The 25,725-nt window shown below is 42.6% G+C and overlaps 2 protein-coding genes and 1 long non-coding RNA gene across 3 annotated transcripts in view; 2 read left to right on the top strand and 1 right to left on the bottom strand.

Moving 5' to 3' along the window:
* LOC137355788 (uncharacterized) overlaps nucleotides 1-20,834 on the top strand; it is a 50,820-nt gene extending 29,986 nt beyond the window's left edge. Inside the window, exons 2-3 of the long non-coding RNA XR_010970965.1 lie at nucleotides 19,976-20,107; nucleotides 20,771-20,834. This is a non-coding gene — a long non-coding RNA (uncharacterized lncRNA). The remainder of the gene's footprint in view (nucleotides 1-19,975; nucleotides 20,108-20,770) is intronic.
* On the bottom strand, nucleotides 7,975-21,153 carry klhl31 (kelch-like family member 31). The gene is made up of 2 exons (XM_068021296.1): nucleotides 19,982-21,153; nucleotides 7,975-8,713 (listed from the first exon to the last, which is right to left on the bottom strand). Exons 1-2 carry the CDS (start codon nucleotides 21,151-21,153, stop codon nucleotides 7,981-7,983), a joined length of 1,905 nt encoding a protein of 634 aa, XP_067877397.1. The 3' UTR covers nucleotides 7,975-7,980.
* Nucleotides 21,154-24,645: 3,492 nt separating this feature from the next.
* eloal (elongin A, like) overlaps nucleotides 24,646-25,725 on the top strand; it is a 122,508-nt gene continuing 121,428 nt past the window's right edge. Inside the window, exon 1 of the mRNA XM_068028469.1 lies at nucleotides 24,646-24,831. Within this exon, the coding sequence (XP_067884570.1) occupies nucleotides 24,646-24,831 (186 nt within the window). The remainder of the gene's footprint in view (nucleotides 24,832-25,725) is intronic.

Here is a 25,725-nt window from a genome sequence, read left to right as displayed (position 1 = left end):
ACATTATTTTTTTATTTATTTATACAGCACTGAAACAGGCCCTTCGGCCCACCGAGTCTGTGCCGACCAACAACCACCCATTTATACTAACCCTGCAGTAATCCCATATTCCCTACCACCTACCTACACTAGGGGCAATTTACAATGGCCAATTTACCTATCAACCCACAAGTCTTTGGTTGTGGGAGGAAACCGGCGCACCCGGCGAAAACCCACGCGGTCCCAGGGAGAACTTGCAAACTCCGCACAGGTAGTACCCAGAATTGAACCAGGGTCCCTGGGGCTGTGAGGCTGTGGTGCTAACCACTGCACCATCCCTATGCTCAATGCGTGGGATGCAATGTAAGGTCAAGAAAGCTGTTCTATGGAGGAGTAGTGATTGGGTGGTGAGGAGATGTTTGCTAGGTAGGTGTCGATGTAGCGATTTCCAAATTCTCTTTGCTGAATTTCCCTTCAGAGATTCATGCCCCCTCTTTCTAACAATGGCCGGAATTTTACGCCACCCCAACGAGCTGGATGGTGGGGGGGCGGGGGGTGGGGGTGCGTGGTGGTGGGTGGCATATAATGGAGCGGGAGGCTCCAGGAGGCCTTCATGACCTGCTCCCACCTCCACCCCAATTTATGTAGGTGGAGGAGTGCGGAAAATGGGCCGCCTGCCCCAGGCCAATCAAGGCCCTTAAGTTGCCAATTAAAGGCCACTTAAGGGCCTAGCCCACCTCCACGCAGATTTTACATGTGGCAAGCAGCCGTCCTGGAGCTGGGAAAGGCTGCCAGGTAAAAGCTGGCGGCCTCTCAGCGCCCCGGGGGTGGGCCCTGAAAATTGGGCACAGGGTGCCCAATTGAGGGTCGTCCCCGTTTCCCCAACCACCCTAAGGACCCAACATGCTCCCTCTTCTTCCCAAACAACCACCCTTAACTCGCCGGGCCCCAACCGATTACCCTCGGTGAGACAACCAAAACTCATCTGAAATCCCGGTTCCATGTCTTCATCTGCTGACGGCTGGGCTGCACTTCCAGTGGCCACCGCTCCTGGTGGCGCTGCTGGGACTAAGAGCTGGCCAGCAGCTCAATGAGGCGGGTCGTCCTCCCTCAAGCGGGTGGAAGTCCTGCCTCGGAACATTTAAAGGCCTGGGACTCGTAAAATGTGGGTCGGATCCCCAGGCGAGGCGGAAGCAGGTTCGCCACCACCTTTTACGTCGGTGGCCAGCTCTCAACCGCCCAATGTAAAATCCATCCCCAAGTGTTTTTGCATAATTAATGTTCGTGTAGATTAAGCTGGTAACCCAAAATAATTCAGCAGCTTTGTTACTTCAACTGTTTTAACTCTGTTTCCATGAAGTTTTTGGTTTGAATCTGAAGTCCAATCGTATCAGTAGAAATCGCTGGCTGGGAAATTATTTGGATCTGCTCCCCTTTACTGTCAGTGTAGTGGAATTTCTGTTTACATGTTCAAATGGGGTTTCCACCGCACGTCTGGTACAGCGTTGCCAGTGAAGTGTGAGCAATTTGGGACGTATCCTGGACATTATGACAGCTTCGTGATAAATAAAACAGGTTGGGTATGTGAGCTGGGTACAAGAAAGAAAGAATAAAAGGAAGCATTTCTAGAAATCCTTTCACAACCTCAGGAATTCCCACAGCTCTTTACAGCCAGTGAAGTACAATCACTGTTGTAACTGAGGAAATTGGCAACACATTTGTGCACAGCAAGGTCCCACAAACAGCAACGTGATAATGGACATGTTTTAATGATACTGTTGAGGATAAATACTGGTCAGGACACAAGGGATAACTCACCTGCTCTTCTTCGAAATAGTGCTATGGGATCTTGTATATTCACCCGAGAGGGCAGACAGGGCTTCGGTTTAACATGTTATCTGAAAAATGGCAATTCCAACAGTCTAGCACTCCCTCTGTACTACACTGGAGTGTCAGCCCTGATTATATGCTCAAGTCTCTGGAGTGGGACTAGAACCCACAACCTTCTGACTCAGAGGCAAGAGTGCAATCCTTTGCATAAAGAACTAGAATGGGGGCCTGTGGTCAGGCTTTTTAGGGGTGGAACAAGGAGCAAAAAAATTGTTGGGCTGCTTTGGAGCACTTTGTGCAAACGCCGAGGACCTAGGAGTCGCAATGCAATTATTAATTCATTTATGAATACGAGATGAAGTACTGCCACAAAGTTGCAGAACTTGGGACAAAGAACCTTTTGACAGAGTTTTAAAGCAGAGTTGGGGAGGGGTGGAACGAGGTACTGATATACTATAGAAGTTTACAGTTCAAAAGGACACCATTCGGCCCATTGTGCCTGTGCCGGCTCTTTGAAACAGCTATCCAACTAGGCCCACTCTGCTGCTGCTTCCCCATAGCTCTACATTTTCTTTCCTTTTCAAGTGTCTATCTAATCTCCTATGAAAGTTACTATTGAATCTGCTTTCAGCAGTCTTTCAGGCAATGCATTCCAGATCATAACTCACTGCGTAAAAGTTCTTCTCATCTCCACTCTCATGCTTGCTCTGGGAACATGGGTTCAAATCTCACCAAGGCAGAAGGTGCAATTTGAATTCAATTAATAAATCTGGAATTAAAAGCTAGTCTAATGATGGCCATGAAACCATTCTTGATTGTCATAAAAAACCATCTGGTTCAATAATGTCTTTTAGGGAAGGAAATCTGCTATCCTTACCTGGTCTGGCCTACATGCGACTCCAGACCCACAGCAATGAATCTTAAATGCCCTCTGAAATGGCCTAGCAAGCCCCTTAGTTGGCAACTTTTTTTTTTATTCATTCATGGGATGTGGGCATCGCTGGCTAGGTCAGCATTTATTGCCCATCCCTAATTGCCCTTGAGAAGGTGGTGGTGAGCTGCCTTCTTGAACCATTGCACTCCATGTAAAGTAGGTACACCCACAGTGCTGTCAGCAAAGGAGTTCCAGGTTTTTGATCCTACAATAGTGAAGGAACGGCGATACAGTTCCAAGTCAGGATGGTGTGTGATTTGGAGGGGAACTTGCAGGTGGGGGGTATTCCCATGCATTTGCTGCCCTTGTCCTTCTAGTTGGTAGAGGTCACGGGTTTGGAAGATGCTGTCTAGGGAGCCTTGGTATGTTGCTGCAGTGCATCTTGTAGATGGTACACACTGTTGCCACTGTGCATCGGTGGTGGAGGGAGTGAATGTTTGTAGATTGGGTGCCAATCAAGTGCGTTGTTTTGCCCTGTATGGTGTCGAGCTTCTTGAGTGTTGTTAGAGCTGCACCCATCCAGACAAGTGGAGAGTAATCCATCACACTCCTGACTTGTGCCTTGTAGATGGTGGACAGGCTTTGGGGAGTCAGGAAGTGAGTTACTCGCCGCAGGATTCCTAGCCTCTGACCTGCTCTTGTAACCACAGTATTTTTACATGGCTATTCCAGTTCAGTTTCTGGTCAATGGTAACCCCTAGGATGTTGATAGTGGGGGATTCAGTGATAGTAATGCCATTGAATGTCAAGGGGAGATGATTAGATTCTCTCTTGTTGGAGATGGTCATTGCCTGGCACTTGTGTGGTGCGAATGTTACTTGCCACTTAACAGCCCAAGCCTGGATATTGTCCAGGTCTTGCTGCATTTCTACACGGACTGCTGCAGTATCTGAGGAGTCACGAATGAACATTGTTGAACATTATGCAATCATCAGCGAACATCCTTACTTCTAACCTTCTGATTGAAGGAAGGTCATTGATGAAGTAGCTGAAGATGGTTGGGCCTAGGACACTACTCTAAGGAACTCCTGAAATGATGTCCTGGAGCTGAGATGATTGACCTCCAATGACCACAATCATCTTCCTTTGTGCTAGGTATGACTCCAACAGTGGAGCGCTTTCCCCTTGATTCCCATTGACTTCAGTTTTGCTACGGCTCCTTGATACCATACTCGGTCAAATGCTGCCTTGATGTCAAGGGCAGTCACTTTCATCTCACCTCTTGAGTTCAGCTCTTTTGTCCATGTTTGAACCAAAGTTGTAATGAGGTCTGGAGCTGAGTGGCCCCGGCGGAACCCAAACAGCGTCACTGAGCAGGTTATTGCTAAGCAAGTGCCGCTTGATGTCACTGCCGATGACACCTTCCATCACTTTAGTGATGACTGCGAGTAGACTGATGAGGCGGGAATTTGACGGATTGGACTTGTCCTGCTTTTTGTGTACAGGACATACCTGGGCAATTTTCCACATTACCGGGTAGATGCCAGTGTTGTAGCTTGGCTAGGGGCGCAGCAAGTTCTGGAGCACAGGTCTTCAGTACTATCACCGGAATGTTGTCAGGGCCCATAGCTTTTTCAGTATCTAGTGCCTTCATTCGTTTCTTGATATCATGTGGAGTGAATTGAATCGGCTGAAGTCTGGCATCTGTGATGCTGGGGACTTCAGGAGGAGTCTGAGATGGATCATCAACTCGGCACTTCTGGTGGAAGATTGTTGCAAATGCTTCAGCCTTATCTTTCGCACTGATGTGCTGGGCTCCCCCGTTATTGAGGATGGGGATATTTGTGGAGCCACCTCCTACATTTTGTTGTTTAATTGTCCACCACCATTCACGGATGGATATGGCAGGACTGCAGAGCTTAGATCTGATTCATTGATTATGGGATCACTTATCTCTATCGCATGCTGCTTACGCAATTTGGTATGCAAGTGTCCTGTGTTGTAGCTTCACCAGGTTGACACCTCATTTTGAGGTATGCCTATTGCTGCTCCTGGCATGCCCTCCTGCACTCTTCATTGAACCAGGGTTGGTCTCCTGGCTTGATGGCAATGGCAGAGTGGGGGACATCACTGTAGGAGTTCCTCAGGGTAGAGTCCTAGGCCCAACCATCTTCAGCTGCTTCATCAATGACCTTCCTTCAATCATAAAAGGTCAGAAGTGGGGATGTTCGCTGATGATTGCACAATGTTCAGCACCATTTGTGACTCCTCAGGTACTGAAGCTGTCCATGTAGAAATGCAGCAAGACCTGGACAATATCCAGCTTGGGCTGAGAAGTGGCAAGTAACATTCGCGCCACACAAGTGGCAGGCAATGACCATCTCCAAAAAGAGAGAATCTAACCATCTCCCCTTGACATTCAATGGCATTACCATCATTGAATCCCCCACTATCAACATCCTAGGGGCTACCATTGACCAGAAACTGAACTGGAATAGCCATATAAATACCGTGGCTACAAGAGCAGGTCAGAGGCTAGGAATCCTGCAGTGAGTAACTCACCTCCTGACTCCCCAAAGCCTATCCACCATCTGCAAGGCACAAGTCAGGAGTGTGATGGATTACGCTCCACTTGCCTGAATGGGTGCAGCTCTAACAACACTCAAGAAGCTCGACACCATCCAGGACAAAGCAGCCAACTTGATTGGCACCCCATCTACAAACATTCACTCCGTCCACCACCGATGCACAGTGGCAGCAGTGTATACCATCTACAAGATGCACTACAGCAACATACCAAGGTTCCTTAGACAGCACCTTCCAAACCTGTGACCTCTACCAACTAGAAGGACAAGGGCAGCAAATGCATGGGAACACCACCACCTGCAAGTTCCCCTCCAAGTCACACACCATTATGACTTGGAACTATATTGCCGTTCCTTCACTGTCACTGGGTCAAAATCCTGGAACTCCCTTCCTAACACCACTGTGGGTGTACCTACCTGATATGAACTGCAGTGGTTCAAGGAGACAGCTCACTACCACCTGTTCAAGGGCAATTAGGGATGGGCAATAAATGCTGGCCTAGCCAGCAACACCCACATCCCATAAATGAATAATAAAAGCACCTCATGTTGAGGTATGCCTGGTGCTGCCCCTGGCATGCCCTCCTGCAGTCTTCATTGAACCAGAGTTGGTCTCCTGGCTTGATGGTAACGGTAGATTAGGGAATATGTCGAGCCATGATTATACAAATTATGGTTGAGTACAATTCTGCTGCTGCTGATGGCCCACAGCACCTCATGGATGCCCAGTTTTGCATTGCTAGATCTGTTCAAAATCTATCTAAGTCTCAGATACTAGAATATAACAAGTCATGGGTCCAATCAGACATAATGCACAACTTTGTCAGCTCAGACTCACCAGTATAGAATTCTCTATTTTCAATTTTATGAGCATTTTCGATTTATGAATTTATGTCCTTTTGTTCCAAATAATTACATATCTACTCCTTATATTTTACTAAGTTTTTGGGATACAAGTACTGCAGTCATGTTCATTGTCATTCAGAAAAGGTATAAAACTTTGTGATGTGAATCCGATGGTAGGAAAACCACTGTATGCCTTTCAATTGTCAATATCCTGCTTTCACTACCAAAAAGGATACCTATTGTTTAAATGTACCCATGATCTAGAAATGCACGATTCCTAGCACACCTTTGAAGGAGCATTTAGTTAGGATGTAATTTTAACAAATCTCTTGGAAAACTAGCAGACACAAAGAAAGTCAATAAAAGGGTATGTAGAGAAGAAATAGCTTATGATGGAAGAATGGAGGCAGGTGGTTGGCTTCATGGATATGAAAGTGCAGGGGGAATTATGGAATCACAATTAGGTAGGAGTGAGGTTGAATTTGTGTGGGAAGGTGGGGGTAATTCAGGTAATTGGGAGGTCAAAAAGGAGATGTCAGTTGAGGTAGGGAAGTGGATAACTTTAAAAAGCAGAAACAAAAAAATCCATGAGCATTGGTAGGAAGGATGGAGGGAGCAAATGTAGGGAAGTGGTCAGTCCTGGAGGAATGAGGTGTTCTTTACACTCCAGGATAATCTTGACACATTAAGACGAGTTGGTCACAAAGAGGGAGAGGCACTACTTCTTGCAATGTTCAACCCATTTCCATGACTCATTCTGAATTTATATTCCATTATATCACCCTCAGTTTTTCTTGTCATTCTGCAACTCATAATCCCCAAAAGATTTAGAAGATAAATGTACAATCTGCTGTAGTAATGAGTCATATTACAAACATTGCTTTAATTCACAAAATAGTAGAAGCAAATGATTCAATGAAATACTGCTGTATTAACAAAATACAAGTGTGCTTCGCATAAACAGAAAATCTGTTTTAATGTATCTGTTTTATTGCTGAGAAAACTAATTTGAGTGTGGCAAAACTGGCTCTCAAAAGTTCAACCAAAACCTCACCAGAACTTAGCAATATTTTTCACAGTTTTCCACTGTTTATCTCTGATCATTTCCTTCCCTGTTTTCATAGCAAAAGGCAACTGAAGTGTATTACATTTCAATCCAATTTACAAAGACATCAGTTGTAAATCGAGGAATAGTGTGCTGTTTCTGAAAGGTTATCACATCATTCAGAATTCTAAAAATGCTTCACATCTTAGCTAAAGATACAAAAACATTTTTGTCTGCAATGCTTTGAGTAGAAATGCACAGGGGAGTTCAGCCTTTGGAAACACTGTCCCAGTTCCTTTGTTAGGTGATTAGCTGTTCCTTCACAACGTCCTCAATAGTTACAGATAAACTCATCGCAGCAGATTTAAAAATAGAACTCATTTTCCACAAGGAAACTGGAAAAACTACGACTGCAATAAAGAACTATGAAACTAATAAACAATCAAATCTTTTAGTTTTAAACATTAGTAAAAATCTGCCAGTTTGGAGAAGACATAAATGTTGAGACCACTAAATAAATGTAGTATCCTTGGCTGAAGCTTTTCTGACTACAGATACCTGTTGTTCCATGCCATGCTGAGTCCAAAAATCATGCCGATAGGATTGATTCTTTTCCCCAGTAAGCAATTCATTAAAGCACAGCATCATAATATGTACATCTTTTGAAGGCAACGATGTGCACCATTCCAGTGGTTCCTTTTCAATTTAATTATGAAAATCATTTGTATCTAATCATGAAAGCTGATTTAAGCATCAATTTAAGCCTCAACTTCTCGCTGTGAAACTAATTGATTTTGATTTAAAAAGCTCTTCAACTGTAATCAGATACTGACTGGAACCGATGATACTGAACTGGTCCTGGACTCTTGTGTTCTTTGACTGGGCAGGGTGAAAACGCAGCAGGACAAGCCAACTGTAGCCTCTGGCAGGTCGTCTTCATTGGTCCAATCATTAAGATCTGGGTTAAAACACTGAACACATTTCTTATATTTCTTTTCGACCTCATTCCAACCTCCGAGTAGATAGATTTTACCATCAAGAATTGTCACACCAGCAGTACTGACACCAACAAGGAGAGGAGCAGCATAGCTCCATTGCCCTGTATATGGGTTGTAACATTCAACAGGGAGCACATCAATCCTCTCACCCCGAGCTCCTAGCTGACTTCCGCCCAATGCGTACACACGATCTGCAAGAGAGATGGCACAGTGCCATCCTCTGGGTGTGCTTAGATTAGCCTTGTCCTGCCAACTGTCTATTGACAGATCATAGGCGCAGACTGAACGGGAATATGCATTATTGATGTATCCTCCAGTTACCAGGATTTTGCCATCTACAACAGCACTAGCATGACAGCACCTGGATACTTCTAAGGGTGTCTTAAGCTGCCACTTGTTGGTTGCAGGCACATAGCATTCAACAGAGGCAAGAGGACCATCTGAATTCCTCCCCCCAATTGCAAAAAGTAAACCATTAAAAACATTTAGGCTGAAGTGAGTGCGTCTCTGGACCATGCTTCCCAAATGAATCCAACTGTTGAATCGAGGATCATATCTGTAAAGTTAATAAAAAGAAAATGAAAAGATTTATGCTACTCGTCTTCACAACCTTTTCCTACAATAGCTTAAGAATTTGTTTGCAGTAACCTAATAACCTTGCCTGAATCATGGAACAGTATACAATTCATTCAAGATCTAGGGAATTAATTACGTTTTGAGTTAAGTTTCAAAATCAACCACCCTACTTGAACTGAGGCTCTAATCCATGTCTATTTATTTGTTTTTTTTAATTCTTGTTCTCCTTGTCTGAAGTCAATGTGCTAGATTTTCAAATCGGGGTCTGGAACCTGACGCCTAGACAATTTCTGAGTTCCAACTCACGTGATGCTATCTTGAACTATTAATGCCCTAATTGTGCCAGCGGCGTGCTCGGTGCCCAATTAGCGGCGCTGCGAGTAACTAGGAGGTGGGGCTGCCTGCAGAGCACGAGCTGCAAAGACAGATGGCAGCCATGATGAAACTTGCCCCTGCTTTGCAGAACAGGGGAGGCAGCAGCTCGGAGGACCAGCAGCCTCAACAAGCACACAAGTGGCTCAACGGAACAACTGGAAACTAAAGCACATGATCTGGTGCAACATCCCCTAGCTCCCAAAACTTTGCAGCTGAAAAAAAGATTTACCTTCTGCCCACTAACATGCACCAGACTGTTTGGGTTCTGTGATTTTAACCGAAAATTGCCTTTTTGCTCTCCCTATCCCGTTAACAAGCTCCTCAAGGAGCTTAATGGGCCATTAATTGGAGGCAAACAGGTTTCCCGTTCTCCCCCTCCCTTTGAAAAGAGCCGCCCTCTGGGAATTCATTTTCAAATCGCCCCCACACCCCTTCCCAACCTCAGCATCAATTGAAAATCCTGGCCAATGATTAAATCCTGCTGTGCAGTTTCATGGGCAGTGGTCATTTGCCCAAGTATTATTTGACTGTGGAGGGACATTACAGCCAAATATGATTCTGTCCTCAACAATATCCACATTGGCCACCATACAGTAGTCGGGAGTGAGAACTGTAACTCATTTTCACCCTCCCTAATCCAGGGTTCTAAGGCCGGCTGGAGCACCATATTGCCAATCAAGCAGAGATCAGCTAACCCAATACAGAGGAAGAATCAAATCTGATACCTTTTGGTTTGTATAGTTCAGCTACATGTTGCCTTTGGAAATTAAACAAATCAGGAAAGCTTCAGCTGAGATTCTGTTGGAACACTTTTTTGTATCCAGAGAAGATAAACTGATGATGGTTAAGGAATGCTTGTTTGGTTTCAGATTTTACTAGAATTTTACTTTGCATTGATTTAGTGCTAGTGTTAAGCACTTCAATAGTATAAAGGATATTTATTTTTCAACAGATTATATCATAAGAACACACGAAATAGGAGTAGGGGTAGGCCATTCAGCCCTTCGTGTCTGCTCCACCATTCAATAAGATCATGACTGATCTTTTACCGCAATTCCACCTTTGCACTATTTTGGATAATGAGGGATATGGGAATATCTGTCAATCTCTGCCTTGAATATAGTAAATGACTGAGCATCCACTGCTGTCTGGGGTAGAGAATTCCAAAGATTCACAACCCATTGAGTGAAGAGATTTCTCTTCATCTCAGTCCTAAATGGATGGCCTCTTATACTGATACCGTGACCTCTAGTTCTAGATTTCCCAGCCAAGAGAAACATCCTTTCAGCATCTACCCTATCAGGCCCCTTAAGAATTTTGTGTGTTTCAATGAAATCACACGTCATTCTTCTAAACTCCAGGGAATATAGGCCTAGTCTCCTCAATTTCTCCTCAGAGGACAATCCCCTCATCCCAAGTATCAGCTTAGTAAACTCAGTTGCACTCCCTCTAAAATAAATACATCCTTAGGTAAGGAGACCAGAACCATAGACAGCACTCCAGATGTGGTCTCACCAAGGCCCTGTATAATTGCAGTAAGACTTCTTTACTCTTATACACCAATCGCTTTCTAATAAGGACTAACATACATAATATTTGCTTTCCTAATTACTTGCTATACCTGCATGTGAACTTTGTGATTTGTATATAAGACCAAGGTCCCTTCGAATACCACCATTTCCCAGTCTCTCCCCATATTAAAATATTCTGCCTTTTTTATTTTTCCTACCAAAGTGGATAACTTCACACTTATTTCATGCCTTTGCCTAATTTGTATTAATCTAATTTACACTAAGGTAGGTAATCCAGGCCTTTATTCAGTGGTCCAGCAGCAGTGTGCATCAATGTTCAAATCCACTGGAGATAGTCTCAGCCAAATGCAATGCTAATTTCTGCCACTGTGCTCGGTGGGACATGTTGAATGGGCTCCATGCACTTTGTTACAGAAAAAGGAAGGAAACTGGAGGGAGATTTACTCAGAAATTTCCTTGTGCTTCTCCTTGAAGGTGGCTCAAAAACAGCATCAACCTAAAAGTAGACCACCTGATTTTTCTTTGGGCATAAGGGGATTGCGAAGTTCTTTCCGTCCATCTTGCCGAGCCTGACAAACAGGCCATTGTGCCCTTTAACCTGCTGGCCAGTAAGATCAGTCAAAGAGACCACAAAGTTGTGAGAAAAAAAAGTTCAAGAAAAGTAAGAAGAAATATATTTTACAAACAGTCATAATGTTCTTCAAAGTGTAGTGGATGATATAGCTTTTTTGTACTTTTGCTTTTAGGGACCTGGTTTCCAATCCAGTCTGGAATGGATCAAAATCATTAATCTATGCGATATGAATTTGAACTGCTCAATTCATTCTCCAATCAGCTCAAGTAACCAACAAAAATTGTCCATATTCAGCAAAAATCAGCACTAATTTAGCTAATTCACTGGTGTAGAGAAGGCCCTCTTCTGCGGACTGGGTGAAGCCACATTGTTGAAGCGGAATAAAAAGGCTTTAATCTACAAGTAGTCCATGCCCAAGAGCACAGCGGGATATAGGAACATCAGAGAGCACGAGAAAGAGATCATGAGAGCATGTTCAAGACCAGAATTGATCAATTTCTGGATACTAATGACATCAAGAGATATGGGGAAAATGGTGTAGAGGTAGATGATCAGTCATGATCTGTTTGATTGGTGGAGTAGGCTTGATGGGCTGAATGGCCTACTCCTATTTCCTGTGATTCTATAAGCGGCAGAAAGAGAGCAAAAAAGTATTCTGAGAAGAGTGGGATGCCTGAGAGCAAGCGGGGATAAAGGAGCGGCAGATAGAGGGAGAGAGAACTGTAAGAACAGTGGGAATAAAGGTGCTGTAGACAGACAGTGAGTGAGAGAGAGATAGAGCACTGCTACAACAGTGGCAGGTCCAAAAGCACAGTGGAAGTAAAGGAACATCAGACAGCACAGAGAGGGTGAGCGCTGCGAGAACAGATCAACAAAATAAACATGGTGTGACATCATAGGACAGCAGGTAGGTGATCTGTTGGTGAGTATTAAAGCTCCGCCCCACCATACTTGGGCAGCGGTTTAAACTAGGACTGGGAAACTATAAAGCACTGTATTAAATTTATAGCTCAGCTAGTTAATCTAATTAATAAAGCTACAAATAAGTAAAGCATTTACGTTAACTCCTATGAAGTGACGTCAGCACAAGGGAAGCAGCTGAGTGGTGAGCAGCAAGTAAGTCTGTATTTATTTAAGTCTTAAGTTTGTTCCAGTTAAGTCAGTTAATAGTCTAAGAAATAGAGGCATGACAGGGCCTCTCAGTCCGAAGTAGCGCACATCCTCTTCCATGTGGGAACGCCAGGATGCTTCTCATGTGCAGGACAACCATATGTGCAGGATGTGTTATCAGATGGAGCAGTTCAAGCTCCAGGTTTTGAAGCTTGAGCAGCAGCTGGTGTCACTGCAACGCACCTGCGAGGTTGAGAATTTCGTGGATAGCATGTTTCTGGATGTAGTCACCCTGCAGCTTAAGTGTATGCAGGCCGAGAGAGAATGGGTGACTGCCAGACAGACAGTCAAGGAGGGCCAGGCAGGGAGTGCAGAAGGCCCCTAAGTGCATCTCACTTTCCAACCTGAATATTGATGAAAGTGATGGCTCCTCTGGGGAGTGCCAGAACCAAGTCAGCACAAATGGATGGCTCAGCTGTACAGGTGTGGGGGAGGCAGACAAAAGATTTGGAAACCAATAGCGATAGGGGATTCACTAGTTAAGCGAACAGACAGGCACTTCTGCAGCCACAGACGTGAATCCAGGATGGTACATTGCCAAACTGGTACCAGGGTCTAGGATGTCACCGAGTGGCTGCAGAGCACTCTTGGGGGGGGGGGGGGGGGGGGTCAACAGCCAACAGCTGTGGTCCATATCGGTACAAACAACATAGGTAGAAAGAGGGCTGAGGTCCTGCAGGCAGAGTTTAGATATCTACAAAACAAACTTGCAAGCAGGACTTCAAAGGTAATAATCTCCAGTGCCACATACTAGTGAGTACAGAAATAGGAGGATAGAGCAAATGAATGTGTGGCTAGAGTGATGATGCAGGAGGGAGGGCTTCAGATTCCTGGGACATTGAGATCGGTTCTGGGTGAGATCGGGTTTCTACAGGCCGGATGGGTTGCACCCGAACAGAGCTGGGACCAATATCCTTGCAGGGGAGTTTGCTAATGCTATTGGAAAGGGTTTAAACTAACTTGGCAGGGGGATGGGAACCAGAAAGTAACACTAGAAAGGAAAACCAAGGTGCACAGAGAATTAGGAGAGACAGACAGCACTACAGTATGAAATAGGTGGGGGTCAGAGTAAAAGGGAAGGCAATAAGGTCTAAATTAGCTTTACTGTGCACGTATGTGGATGCACGGAGTGTGGTAAATAAAGTTAGAGAGCTGTAGGTGCAGATAGCCATGTGGAAAATGATGTGATGATAGTGGAGACCTAGCTCAAAAAAGAACAGGACTGGGTACTAAATTTTCCTGGATACAGGTATTCAGGAAAGCTAGGGAAGGAAAGAAAGGAGGAGGGGTGGCCATTTTGATTAAGAAGAATAATACAGTGCCGCAGAGAGAGGATGTCCTTGGAGGGTCAAGGACAGCATCTATTTGGTTAGAGCTAAGAAACCATAGAGGTACCATTAAACTATTGGGTGTATTCTATAGGTCATCAACTAGTGGGAAAGATATAGAGGAACAAATTTGCAAGGAACTTACAGGGAGGTAGAAAAACTATAGGACAGTGATAATAGGGGACTTTAATTATCCTAATATAGACTGGGATAATAATAGTATAAAGGGCATAGAGGGGCAAGAGTTTCTAGAGTGTGTTCAGAAGAATTTTCTACATCAGTATGTTCCCAAACCAACGAGGAAGAAGGCATTGCTGGATCTGGTTCTGGGGGATGAGTTGGGTCGAGTGGATCTATTGTCATTAGGGGAACATTTAGGGGACAGTAATCATAATATCATAAGGTTTAGGTTAGCTATGGAAAAGGACAAGGAGCAATCCAGAGTAAGAATAATTAATTTCAACGGGGTGAGAATGGATCTGGCTCAGGTAAATTGGAATCAAAGATTGGCAGGCAAAACTGTAATGCAGCAATGGACTGCCTTTAAAGAAGAGATAGGTTAGGTACAGACAAGCTAGATTCCCACGAATGGGGAAGGGTAAGACAAACAAAGCCAGAACTCCCTGGATGACAAAAGAGATAGAGAGCAAAATGAAGCAGAGAAAGGGTGCATATAACAGATGTCAGGTTGATCATACAAGTGAGAACCAGGTTGAATATAGAAAGTTCAGAGGGGAAGTGAAAAAAGAAATACGAGAAACAAAGAGAGAGTATGAAAACAAACTGGCAGCTGACATAAAAGGGAATCCAAAAGTCTTCTATAGGCATATAAATAGTAAAAGGGTGGTTAAAGGAGGAGTGGGGCCAATTCGGGACCAAAAAGAGGATTTACGAATGGAGGGAGGGGGCATGGCTGAGATACGAAAGGAGTACTTTGCATCTGTCTCTACCAAGGATGAAGATACCACTAAAGTTGTAGTGAAGGAGGAGATAGTTAAGACACTGAATGGGCTAAACATTAATAAAGAGGAGTTTCTAGAAAGGCTGGCTGCACTTAAAGTTGATAAGTCACCAGGACTGGTTGAGATGCATCCAATAATACCGAGGGAAGTAAGGGTGGAAATTGCAGAGGCACTGGCCATAATCTTCCGATCTTCCTTAGATACAGTGGTGGTGCTACAGGACTGGTGATTTGCAAATGTTACACCCTTGTTCAAATAAGGGTGTAAGGCTAAGTCTGGCAGGTACAGGCTAGTCAGTTTAACCACAGTAGTGGGAAAGCTTTTAAAAACAATAATCCAGGGCAAAATTAACAGTCACTTGGACAAATGTGCATGAATTAAAGAGAACAAGCATGGATTGTGTTTAACTAATTTGATTGAGGTTTTTGATGAGTTAACAGAGAGGGTTGATTAGCTGTACATGGATATCCAAAAAACATTTGATAAAGTGCCACGTAACAGGCTTGTCAACAAAGTTGAAGCCCATGGAATAAAACATACAATGGCAGCATGGATAATAAGTTGGCTGAGTGATAGGAAATAGAAAGTGGTAGGGAACGGTTGCTTTTTGGAGGAAGGTATATCGTGGGGTTCCCCAGGGTTTGGTATTAGGACTACTGCTTTTCTTGATATATATTACCGATGACCTAGACTTGGGTGTGCAGGCACAATTTCAAAATTTGCAGATGACACAAAACTTGGAAGTACAGTGAACCGCGAGGAGGATAGTGATAGACTTCAAGTGGACACAGGCTGGTGGAATGGGATGAAATTTAATGCAGAGAAGTGTGAACTGATGCATTTTGGTAGAAAGAATAAGGAGAGGCAGTATAAAATAAAAGGGTGCATTTCTAAAGAGGGTGCAAGAGTAGAGGAACCTGGGGGTATATGTGCACAAATTGTTGAAGATGGAAGGACAGGTTGAGAAAGTGGTTAAAAAGGCATACAGAATCCTGGGCTTTATAAATAGAGGCATAGAGTACCTAAGCAAAGAAATTATGGTGAGCCTTTATAAAGGACTGTTCCGGCCTCAACAGAGTACTGTGTCCTATCCTGGGCACCGTACTTTAGGAAGGATGCAGAAAAGATTCACAAGAATGCAGGTGGGAAGTATACAGTAAATGGCAGAGCCCTTAGGAGTATTGACAAGCAGAGAGATTAGATTAGAGATACAGCACTGAAACAGGCCCTTCGGCCCACCGAGTCTGTGCCGAACATCAACCACCCATTTATACTAATCCTACACTAATCCCATATTCCTACCAAACATCCCCACCTGTCCCTATATTTCCCTACCACCTACCTATACTAGTGACAAATTATAATGGCCAATTTACCTATCAACCTGCAAGTCTTTTGGCTTGTGGGAGGAAACCGGAGCACCCGGAGAAAACCCACGCAGGCACAGGGAGAACTTGCAAACTCCACACAGGCAGTACCCGGAATCGAACCCGGGTCCCTGGAGCTGCGAGGCTGCGGTGCTAACCATTGCGCCACTGTGCCGCCCTGGGCGTACAGGTCCACAGGTCACTGAAACTGGCAACGCAGGTGGATAAGGTAGTCAAGAAGGCATACGGCATGCTTGCCTTCATCGGTCGGGGCATAGAGTATAAAAATAGGCAAGTCATGCTGCAGCTGTACAGAACTTTACTTAGGCCACACCTAGAATATTTCGTGCAATTCTGGTCGCCACACTACCAGAAGGACGTGGAGGCTTTGGAGAGGGTACAGAAGAGGTTTACCAGGATGTTGCCTGGTCTGGAGGGCATTAGCTATGAGGAGAGGTTGGATAAACCCGGATTGTTTTCACTGGAATGACGGAGGTGGAGGGGCGACATGATAGAGGTTTACAAAGTTATAAGTGGCATGGACAGAGTGGATAATCAGAAGCTTTTTCCCAGGGCGGAAGAGTCAGTTACTAGGGGACATAAGTTTAAGGTGAGAGGGGCAAAGTTTAGAGGGGATGTGCGAGGCAAGTTCTTTACACAGAGGGTGGTGAGTGCATGGAACTTGTTGCCGGGGGAGGTGGTGGAAGCAGGTACCATAGAGACATTTAAGAGGCATCTTGACAAATACATGAATAGGATGGGAATAGAGGGATACGGACCCCGGAAGTGCAGAAGGTTTTAGTTTAGGCAAGCATCAAGATCGGCGCAGGCTTGGAGGGCCGAATGGCCTGTTCCTGTGCTGTACTGTTCTTTGTTTGTTGTTTTTGAATGGTTTGAGGGATGAGGGACTTCAGTTACATGGCTAGATTGGGAGAAGCTGGGGCTGTTCTTCTTCGAGAAGCTTGAAAGGAGATTTGATAGAAGTGTTCAAATTCATGAGGGGTGTGGACAGATAGGGAGATAGATAGGGAGAAACTGTTCCCATTGGCAGAAGGGTCGAAAACCAGGGGACACCGATTTAAGGTGAATAACAAAAGAAGCAATGGTGACATGAGGAAAAACTCTTTTACGCAGCGAGTGGTTAGGAGCTGGAATGTACTGCCTGGAGGGTGCTGGAAGCAGATTCAACCATGGCTTTCAAAAGGGAAATGAATAATTGCCTGAAGAGGAAAGATTTGCAGGATGATGGGGAAAAGGCAGGAGAGTGGGGCTAGGTGAGTTGCTCTTGCAAAGAGCCAGCACAGTGATGACAGGCTGAATGACCTCCTATTTTGCTGTAACCATTCTACAATTCTACAGTTCTATGAATGGGATTGCTTGATGCCAACATTGGGTTTAAAAAGTGAAAAAGTTCAGCTCCCCAGTATTGACATTGCTTCCCTTGAAGAGGAGTAAAGAAGCACCATAAATGATGTGCTTCATATTCCATACGCTAGTTGAAACTTACATTTTGTCTGCTAAATTTTGTAAGCATGATGTCTTTTTTAAAAAATTGTTTCTGGGATGTGGGCATCGCTGGCCAGGCCAGCATTTTTTGCCCATCCCTAATTGTTCTTGATAAGGAGGTGGTGAGCTGCCTTCTTGAACTGCTGCCGTCCAAATGGGGTAGGTACACCCACAGTGCTGTTAGGAAGGGAGTTCCAGGATTTTGACCCAGCGACAATGAAGGAACGGCGATATAGTTCCAAGTCAGGATGGTGTGTGGCTTGGAGGGGAACTTGCAGGTGGTGGTGTTCCTATGCATCTGCCCTTGTCCTTCTAGGTGGTAGAGGTTGCAGGTTTGGAAGGTGCTGTCTAAGGAGCCTTGGTGCATTATTGCAGTGCATCTTGTAGATGGTACACACTGCTGTCACTGTGCGTCGGTGGTGAAGGGAGTGAATGTTTGTGGATGGGGTGACAATCAAGCAGGCTGCTTTGTCCTGGATGGTGTTGAGCTTCTTGAATGTTGTTGGAGCTGCACCCATTCAGGCAAGTGGAGAGTATTCCATCACACTCTTGACTTGTCGATGGTGGATAGGCTTTGGGGAGTCAGGAGGTGAGTTACTCGCCACAGGATTCCTAGCTTCTGACCTGCTCTTGGAGCCACGGTATTTATATGGCTTCTCCAGTTCAGTTTCTGGCCAGTGGTAACCCCCGGGATGTTGATAGTGGGGGATTTGTAATGCCATTGAACATCAAGGGGAGATGGATAGATTCCCTCTTGTTGGAGATGGTCATTGCCTGGCACTTGTGTGGCACGAATATTACTTGCCACTTATCTGTCCAAACCTGGATATTGTCCAGGTCTTGCTGCATTTCTACACGGACTGCTTCAGTATCCGAGGAGTCACGAATGGTGCTGAACATTGTGCAATTATCAGCGAACATCCCCACTTCTGATCTTATGATTGAAGGAAGGTCATTGATGGAAGCAGCTGAAGATGGTTGGGTCGAGGTCTGTTGTGAATCATTAATAACATTAATGTTGCAATTTGCTAGATTTTGGGAGATTGGGGGTCACTTAATTTTTTTAATTTGCAAGGTAACTTTTTAAGCTCTTGCATGGTGACTTTACAGAACAAAATGAATCTAAGTACTACAGAAGCAAATCTGATACAATTCACGATTTAATTTGTTACAAGGAGTGAGATGAATAAAAATTTAACAAGATTTATGTTTTTATTGGCATTTTGGAACAGTAACTAATTCTAGATTTGTACTTGCAATTAAAAGCTTCCTACGACATGCTTAATTGATGCAATTACTATAAAGTTGATTATCTCCAAGCTATGTGCTCAAAATCTCCACCCTCACACAATTGAATTTAAAATAATCCATTGCTTAGGGTAAGAAGCACAAGGTTTCCTTTGTTTCATGAGGCATATTTCAATATCATTGGCAACACCAAAATTATTGGGGTTTTGCCAAAAAGTTCTCTTATTAGGGCCATCAATGAGGGTTCTCTTTCAGCAGTAGCACTCTCCAGTTGATGCTTAAACATTGCATTAGAAGTTGGACCACATGACCTTATGATCTGTAGCCTGGATTGGCTGAAAAATAGCCTTTCTACATAGTTTACAATCAATAAGAGGACAAATTTGCAGAATGTGGCTCCCACCTCCAATAAGTACTTCGAACATATAAAAAAGGATGGTTAGAGTAAAGTATATTAATTAGAAATAATCTAAAGGTGAAATTAAAATATTAAAAAAACAAGATGAAGGACAGCATAAGGGAAATAGTGCTAAGCAGAAATAGTAAAATAATTTTCAACTATTTTTGTAATTTACGTTTAAGATGCAGAACTAAAATTACTTATGACATCGAAGTAACTTTGCAGCTGTGAGATTAGGGATTGAATCAGTGTCATGGTGCATGAGGTGTAAAAATGTTACAAAATGGCTAGCCCAGGAAGCTTACAATTTCTTGGAGTTACTGACAATCCGAAGGTTAAATGTGTTAAAGTATTACTATATATACTTGAAATGTAAAATGCATCACTGAGTAACATTTAAGAGTGCTATTATTATAATTGCTTTGTCTTAGTGAGGAAAATTAGCTTATCAGGGTTTAGATTAAGTGTATTTAACTTAAATCAGCATTTAAAGCTATACAAGAGCATATCTGTAAAAGAAAAAGATGGAAACCCAAAAAAACACTTCATGAAAATGACCTCAATAGGGTTCCACTATAATGAGAGATGGTTACAATCAACACTCTAGACCAACATTGATCTAATATTGTGTTTTTAAAATATTTTATTACAAAACGCTTGCGAGAAACTTTTAAATTTCATTTTTTACTTGTCTATTTATGGAGGCATGGAGACTATTCTGGGAAGGTACTATGAGATTTTAAACATTTATGACATATTGAACCTTTGTAATGACTACAGGTTTACCTGCAGAAGTTGCTCACTGCATGCTTTGCCTGATTCCTGGCATCGTTTTGATCTTCTCCACCAGCAACATACAAGAATCCATCCATCACAGCAACACATTGATTGAAGCTCTTAAAAGGCATTTCGGTAAGTTTGTTCCAAACACGTTCAGAATCTCTGAATAGAATATCTCTGCTGAGTGACTTTTCTGACAGGTCTAGACGGCCACCCACCATTACCAGAACTCTGAGGCCACTACGAACCTTTGTTCTTCTGGACTGTAAGCTGTTCTGTTGATAGGGAAGCAGGTGATAGTTCATAGCCTCTACCAGAAATTTATGACATTCTACATCTTGCATCATCCTAGGCACAGTCTGAACGTAGTTCACCAGGTCTTCTGCTGAAATTGTACCAAACCGAATGGTGTTCAGTAAATCTGCTGCATACTTAATCCTATTATTGTCAAAATCCAGCCATTTCATTACAATCTGGAATGCTGTGATTTCTGATGGCAATCGCAGGGTATCATCCAGCATAAATTCCATGATTTGTTCAAAGGTGAGTTTCAAGAATTGGTCCCTTTCTGAAAACTCTAGGAAATTGTCTTTAATGAATTTATGTGCTGCTTCCTTAATATTTTTAAGTCCATAAGTTTCTGCAATATTAACAATATACATGCAATTCTCAACATTGATTTCCTGCATCAAAAAGTCACAGCACATCTTGATGAGAGTGTGAATCTGGAGCAGGTTGGCTGTTGCTATTGTGCTACCAATGGTATACAATGACAGGGTTATCTTTCCACTATAGGCATAAGTAATAACTGTGATAAGACCAACTGGAGATACGTCGCTGAGGTCTACTCTTTGAGTTGATGGGTCTTTGGTCAGAATATTCCTGAAGTACTCACTGAAAGAAGCCATCACCAATTTGTGAACATCAAAAGATTTGTTTTTTGTAGCAATGGTTAAATCACACAGAAACTTTTCTTGCCTCATTCTGTTGAGTGCTTCCAAGAGACTGGAACTGTAGGACGAGTTGGATATCTCGGTAGAAATACAGCTAAAGCCATTTCCTCCATCTAAAAGGCCGTTCATGCCATTCAAATGGATGATTGTACTTTCTTCCACGATGACAGTCGTCTCCTTGTTCTCTGTTTTATTCTTTTTAATGTTTTTCTTCTTTGGTGCCATGACTGTAATGCTGTATCACAGTCACGATCTGGAATGTATGTATTTATTCACAAACTTAGTACATAACTCTGTAATGCTCTGATTAAATGCACAAATATTTAATATTACACTGTAGACATATAACATGCATAATAATTATTCACACCAGGTCATTGCTGTACACTTCCGGTAATTTCTGTTTTAATCTTAGATGTAATATTGTCATAAGAATAAACTTTTTTTTTTACACAAAACTCTTGAAGTTACTCTATCTGCATATTCCAAGATCACAAACCTCAGTTTCTACACCAGAGTTTCATGTTAATTAACTGAACATTAATGAAGTAAACAAATGCATCAATGTTGAACAATACAATTAGAAATATAATGGCTCCAATAATACTGAGACAATCAGAATCACATATCAAGCTACAGTAATTAATAAGATGCTGGGCAATCTCAAATTGTATATACTATCCCCACTTTGGAATTCCTCAGTATCAATTGTAAAAGAAGCCTAGAAACAGGCACTAACCACCGAATAAGATGGATCTGGGCTGGCCCTGGTCCCTCATTACCACAAGATGCAAAGCTGAGTAGGCCAACCTAGGCCCAGATAGAACACCCATCAGTGCATTTGGGAAAGCTCCATAACAGAGTTGAATACTTGCTGCTCTCAAGACTGCAACAATGTATACTTTACATATTTTATAAACTGCATCAAAATAGCTTTTATTTCATTTTTCAAATAAGCATAATCTAAAGCTTTACAATCAGTAAATAAAGATTTCATTCATGTTAAACTGAAATGTAGAATTTATTCCCAGTTAAAAGTTCCTGAGTAACAAAATTCTTCAGTACAGGTGGAATAAAGCCATAAAACAAATAGTTAAGAACTGCAGATGCTGTAAACCTGAAATAAAATCAGGAAACATTGGAGACACTCAACAGGCCAGGTAGCACCTGTGGAGGGACTAGGTAGGATCAATGTTTCAGCTCGATGACCTTTCAGACCCGAGCTTCTGACGAAAGGTCATCAACTTGAAGCATTAACCCTCCCTTCCATCACAGATGCTGCCTGACCCGCTGAAATTTTTTATTTCAGAAAATGCTGGAAACAAAGACTTGCATTTATATAGCACCTTTCACAACCTCAGGACATCCCAAAGTGCTTTACAGCCAATGAAGTACTTTTGAAGTGTAGTCACTGTTGTAATGTAGGAAACGTGGCAGACTATATCAAGTGCCCACAAATAGTAATGTGCTAATTCGATCTGGCCAGAAGTAAAAGCCAGAATTTTAAAAAGTTTAGAATAAAATTTAAAAATTACTTAAAACATGTAGGTTTTAATTGCTGTTATTCTGGTTAGTAATCAACGCGTGGAAAGGCTAGTAAAGGAATAAGGTCTCCGTGAGCTGAAGATTCAAGCTCCCTACATTCCTTCTCTCCTTGCATCTGCTCAATTACATCACTCAGCTCCAGGAATAGTAACACTGCAGCTTTGACCCCAGTAGCTCTCACAGGACTTTCCATATTAAGATTGTTTCAAATAAAGATACTGCCATTCTGGCTATAAGTGGTGGTGGGGGAGGGTCTACATTTCATTCATTATAATTAGTTCATCAGCATAAAACTGTCATTTTGAATCAAAGTAGGTAATTTACTTCAAAAGGGAATACATTAATTATCTCATGCACTAAACTTAAAGATCATCATTCATGCAAAGCACACAATTAAACTAAAGTTATAAGTAAAAGGCAAAAAAAGGTAAAACTTATCATCTAATACTTTAACAGTCTAAGTAGGCTGACACACTACATCCATTATTGGCAAGAAATTTACAAGTTTGAAATATAACTGTTTTTTTCTTAATAAGTGTTTAGTTGTATACACACGGTCATCTTGAAATTTAAACTTAATATAAACATACAAGTTGCTGTACACAGTTTTTAAAAGGTTTGAACACAAAGTTGCAATGGACTACCGATTTCACACATTATGAAAGCCTACCCCAAATGATGAACTTTCTTCCTCTAAGTATTGGAACACTTGACAATGTGTTCTCTACTCTCTATTGCTGAACACTGTCAGGGTAAAGCCAGCGTCGGGTCACTTAAAAAAAAAGGATTCTGCGCGTTGCATCTCTGTTCAATGAGGAGACTGAATGAATGTGAACGCGCGTTTCCGGGAGTTGAGCCTGAGTTCATTCAGAGTAGGAGCTGTAGGTGTTCCTGTGTGCTTACTCACTCGGAGCCAGGTATGGCAGAAGAGATAGTGCAAGATGTATTGCATCTGAAAGAACGTCTCGTCGAGGTCAGCGACCCAAATAAGGTGTGTTTGTGAGTTGTCAGGTAATCATTCCAAAGTGAACTGCCCCCATGTTGTTTAGGACATTGATACCTACACAGGCAGTAGTGAGCTCTTGGTATTCATTACTGAGGAAGAAAATTGACCAACTATTTGAGGTCTGAGGTGGATGGAGTGATTATTAAGTGCTACACGACTTTGTGCAGCAAGAGTGTTTCTAGAATTAATGTTAAAAGTTATCAAAAAAAATTCAGTTTCAAAGTGAAAAATTTTGGGCACTTTGTACCTGAAGCAACATATACCTAATCATACATAGAATTTGTACACAATACATGCCAGAAAATGACCAAAAGTTGGTCCAGTGGCTAAAAGGAAATCTGACACAACAACTTCACCACTACCACCAAAAGTTTGCAACTTAGAAACAGCTCTGAATGGAGGCCTTTGACCTGCAATTGTATTGAACATACAGGGTAGTCATGGGAATGTTATAATATAAGCTGCAGGTATACCCAAAATTCCATCTTTCATTGGTGGAGAAATTGTGTGCTACTTTTAGTTCTGCATTATGCACTGTTGCTAAATCTGATAAGCCCTCCTTACTGTCGAAATAACGTGTTCCCTCAAAATGACATCAACCATTTTTGCAAATAATGAGATGTTACAAATTCAGATCTTCCATAAATATCTTTTTCGGCTTTAGTTGTTTTCAAGTGGATTGAGCCTCAGTTTTATTGGAGTTCCCTGAGACTGCCCTGTATCTACTTGTACAATGGAATAATCTTAGAATAGTATCTAATAGTGTCATGCCCAGTAATGGCATATCATATTCATAACTTTAAATATGGATTGTATACAGCATTTCTGCATTTTCCTTTTTTTTTAACATGAAGCACAATGGACATTAAAATACTGCAATAAGATGGCTGCTGAGGGTCAGGTGACTTTTGCAGTTTCAGCCCAGACTCTGAAGTATCAAACATCCAGAAAGTTTTTAATTGAATGACCATGAGTGGAGTATCTTCCTTGGATTGACATACCAAGATGAAACCATTTGTGAAATTTACACCTATTGTTTGTTTTCTTACTCAAAACTCAATATCTAGACTCACTGTCTCAGAGTTTGAAATTTAACATAGCTCCAAGAAAACAGTTAAAGCATGAGTAGGTATGAATGGCCATCATTCATCTCCCATTGTATAGCAATGGCTTCAAACTTGAAATTATTCTGGGTGGGCAATAGAAACATTGATTGGGTCATAAAACTGAAACTAATCACAACAGATCTTATTATTCCAAGCACCAGCGAGAAACTAGTCAGTCAGCAAACCAGCAGCTCGGGAGACTGCAACAAAAGGCAGTACCGTTGTGCCTTAAAGGAACTGGAGGCTGTAACAACTTCTTAAGGTCTCCAAGCTTGTTCCTTTTCAAGTCCACCGGTACAGAAAACCGACCTCCTAGTGATGAGACTACAAGCAACTAATTTCATGACCTGCTGAAAATCTACCTCTTCGAGAGAATCCTGCAACAACTCCGATATACGACTCTGGCTATCGAATCCACTTAACTACACTTCAGGAGTGAAAACACCCTCGCTGGGCCCCCAACCCATGCTTTTTCCCTCAGATGAGCCAAATCATGACTTTTAAACTATTCCTTTGTTTGCAATTGGTAAAAGTGCTCTATCCTCTAACGGTGTGTGTGATGTAGCATTAGACTTTTGGGATGAACATGTGAATTTTTAAAAATCCTCTTTATTTAAACCCACGAAAAGCATGCTGCTGGTTGTTGTGAATACACTGCAAGGGGTAAGATTAGAAGAAAGGGTTGGGGTCAGAGGGAAGTAAAGGGGTTCTGGAGGGGCGTTGGCACCCATGAGTTGTTGAAACTTGTGATCTTCACACCTGAAAGGAAAAAAAATCTTTGTTGAAGTGTGGGATGAGACATAGGATGAAATTAAACTGCAGAGCAGGACAGTTTTGAGATAGGTGAGTTGGTGCTGCTGAAGAGAGGTGTTAAGTGTATGCATGTGGCACTGCATAGTGTTGACTGTGGATCTCAGGATGTGGTGAGAACAGCAATTTGAGGAATGCTGAATTTCTAGCAGATATCTGTAATCGTTGGTGGATCCAAAACATGAAGGGTGGAATTTTTATTCAGAATCCACGTGGAATAAGTCAGAGCTGGAGGCAGTTGCTGAGGAAGGAGATGTGGCTGTGAAAGTGAGTTTTAGTAGATACCTGATCAAACATGAGAAGGGAAATGGAAAGCAATGAAGGCTGGTC

The sequence above is a fragment of the Heterodontus francisci genome, chromosome 3, assembly GCF_036365525.1.
Source record: "Heterodontus francisci isolate sHetFra1 chromosome 3, sHetFra1.hap1, whole genome shotgun sequence".
In the NCBI taxonomy this organism is placed as follows: domain Eukaryota; kingdom Metazoa; phylum Chordata; class Chondrichthyes; order Heterodontiformes; family Heterodontidae; genus Heterodontus; species Heterodontus francisci.
This window is presented reverse-complemented; position numbering and strand designations above follow the sequence as displayed.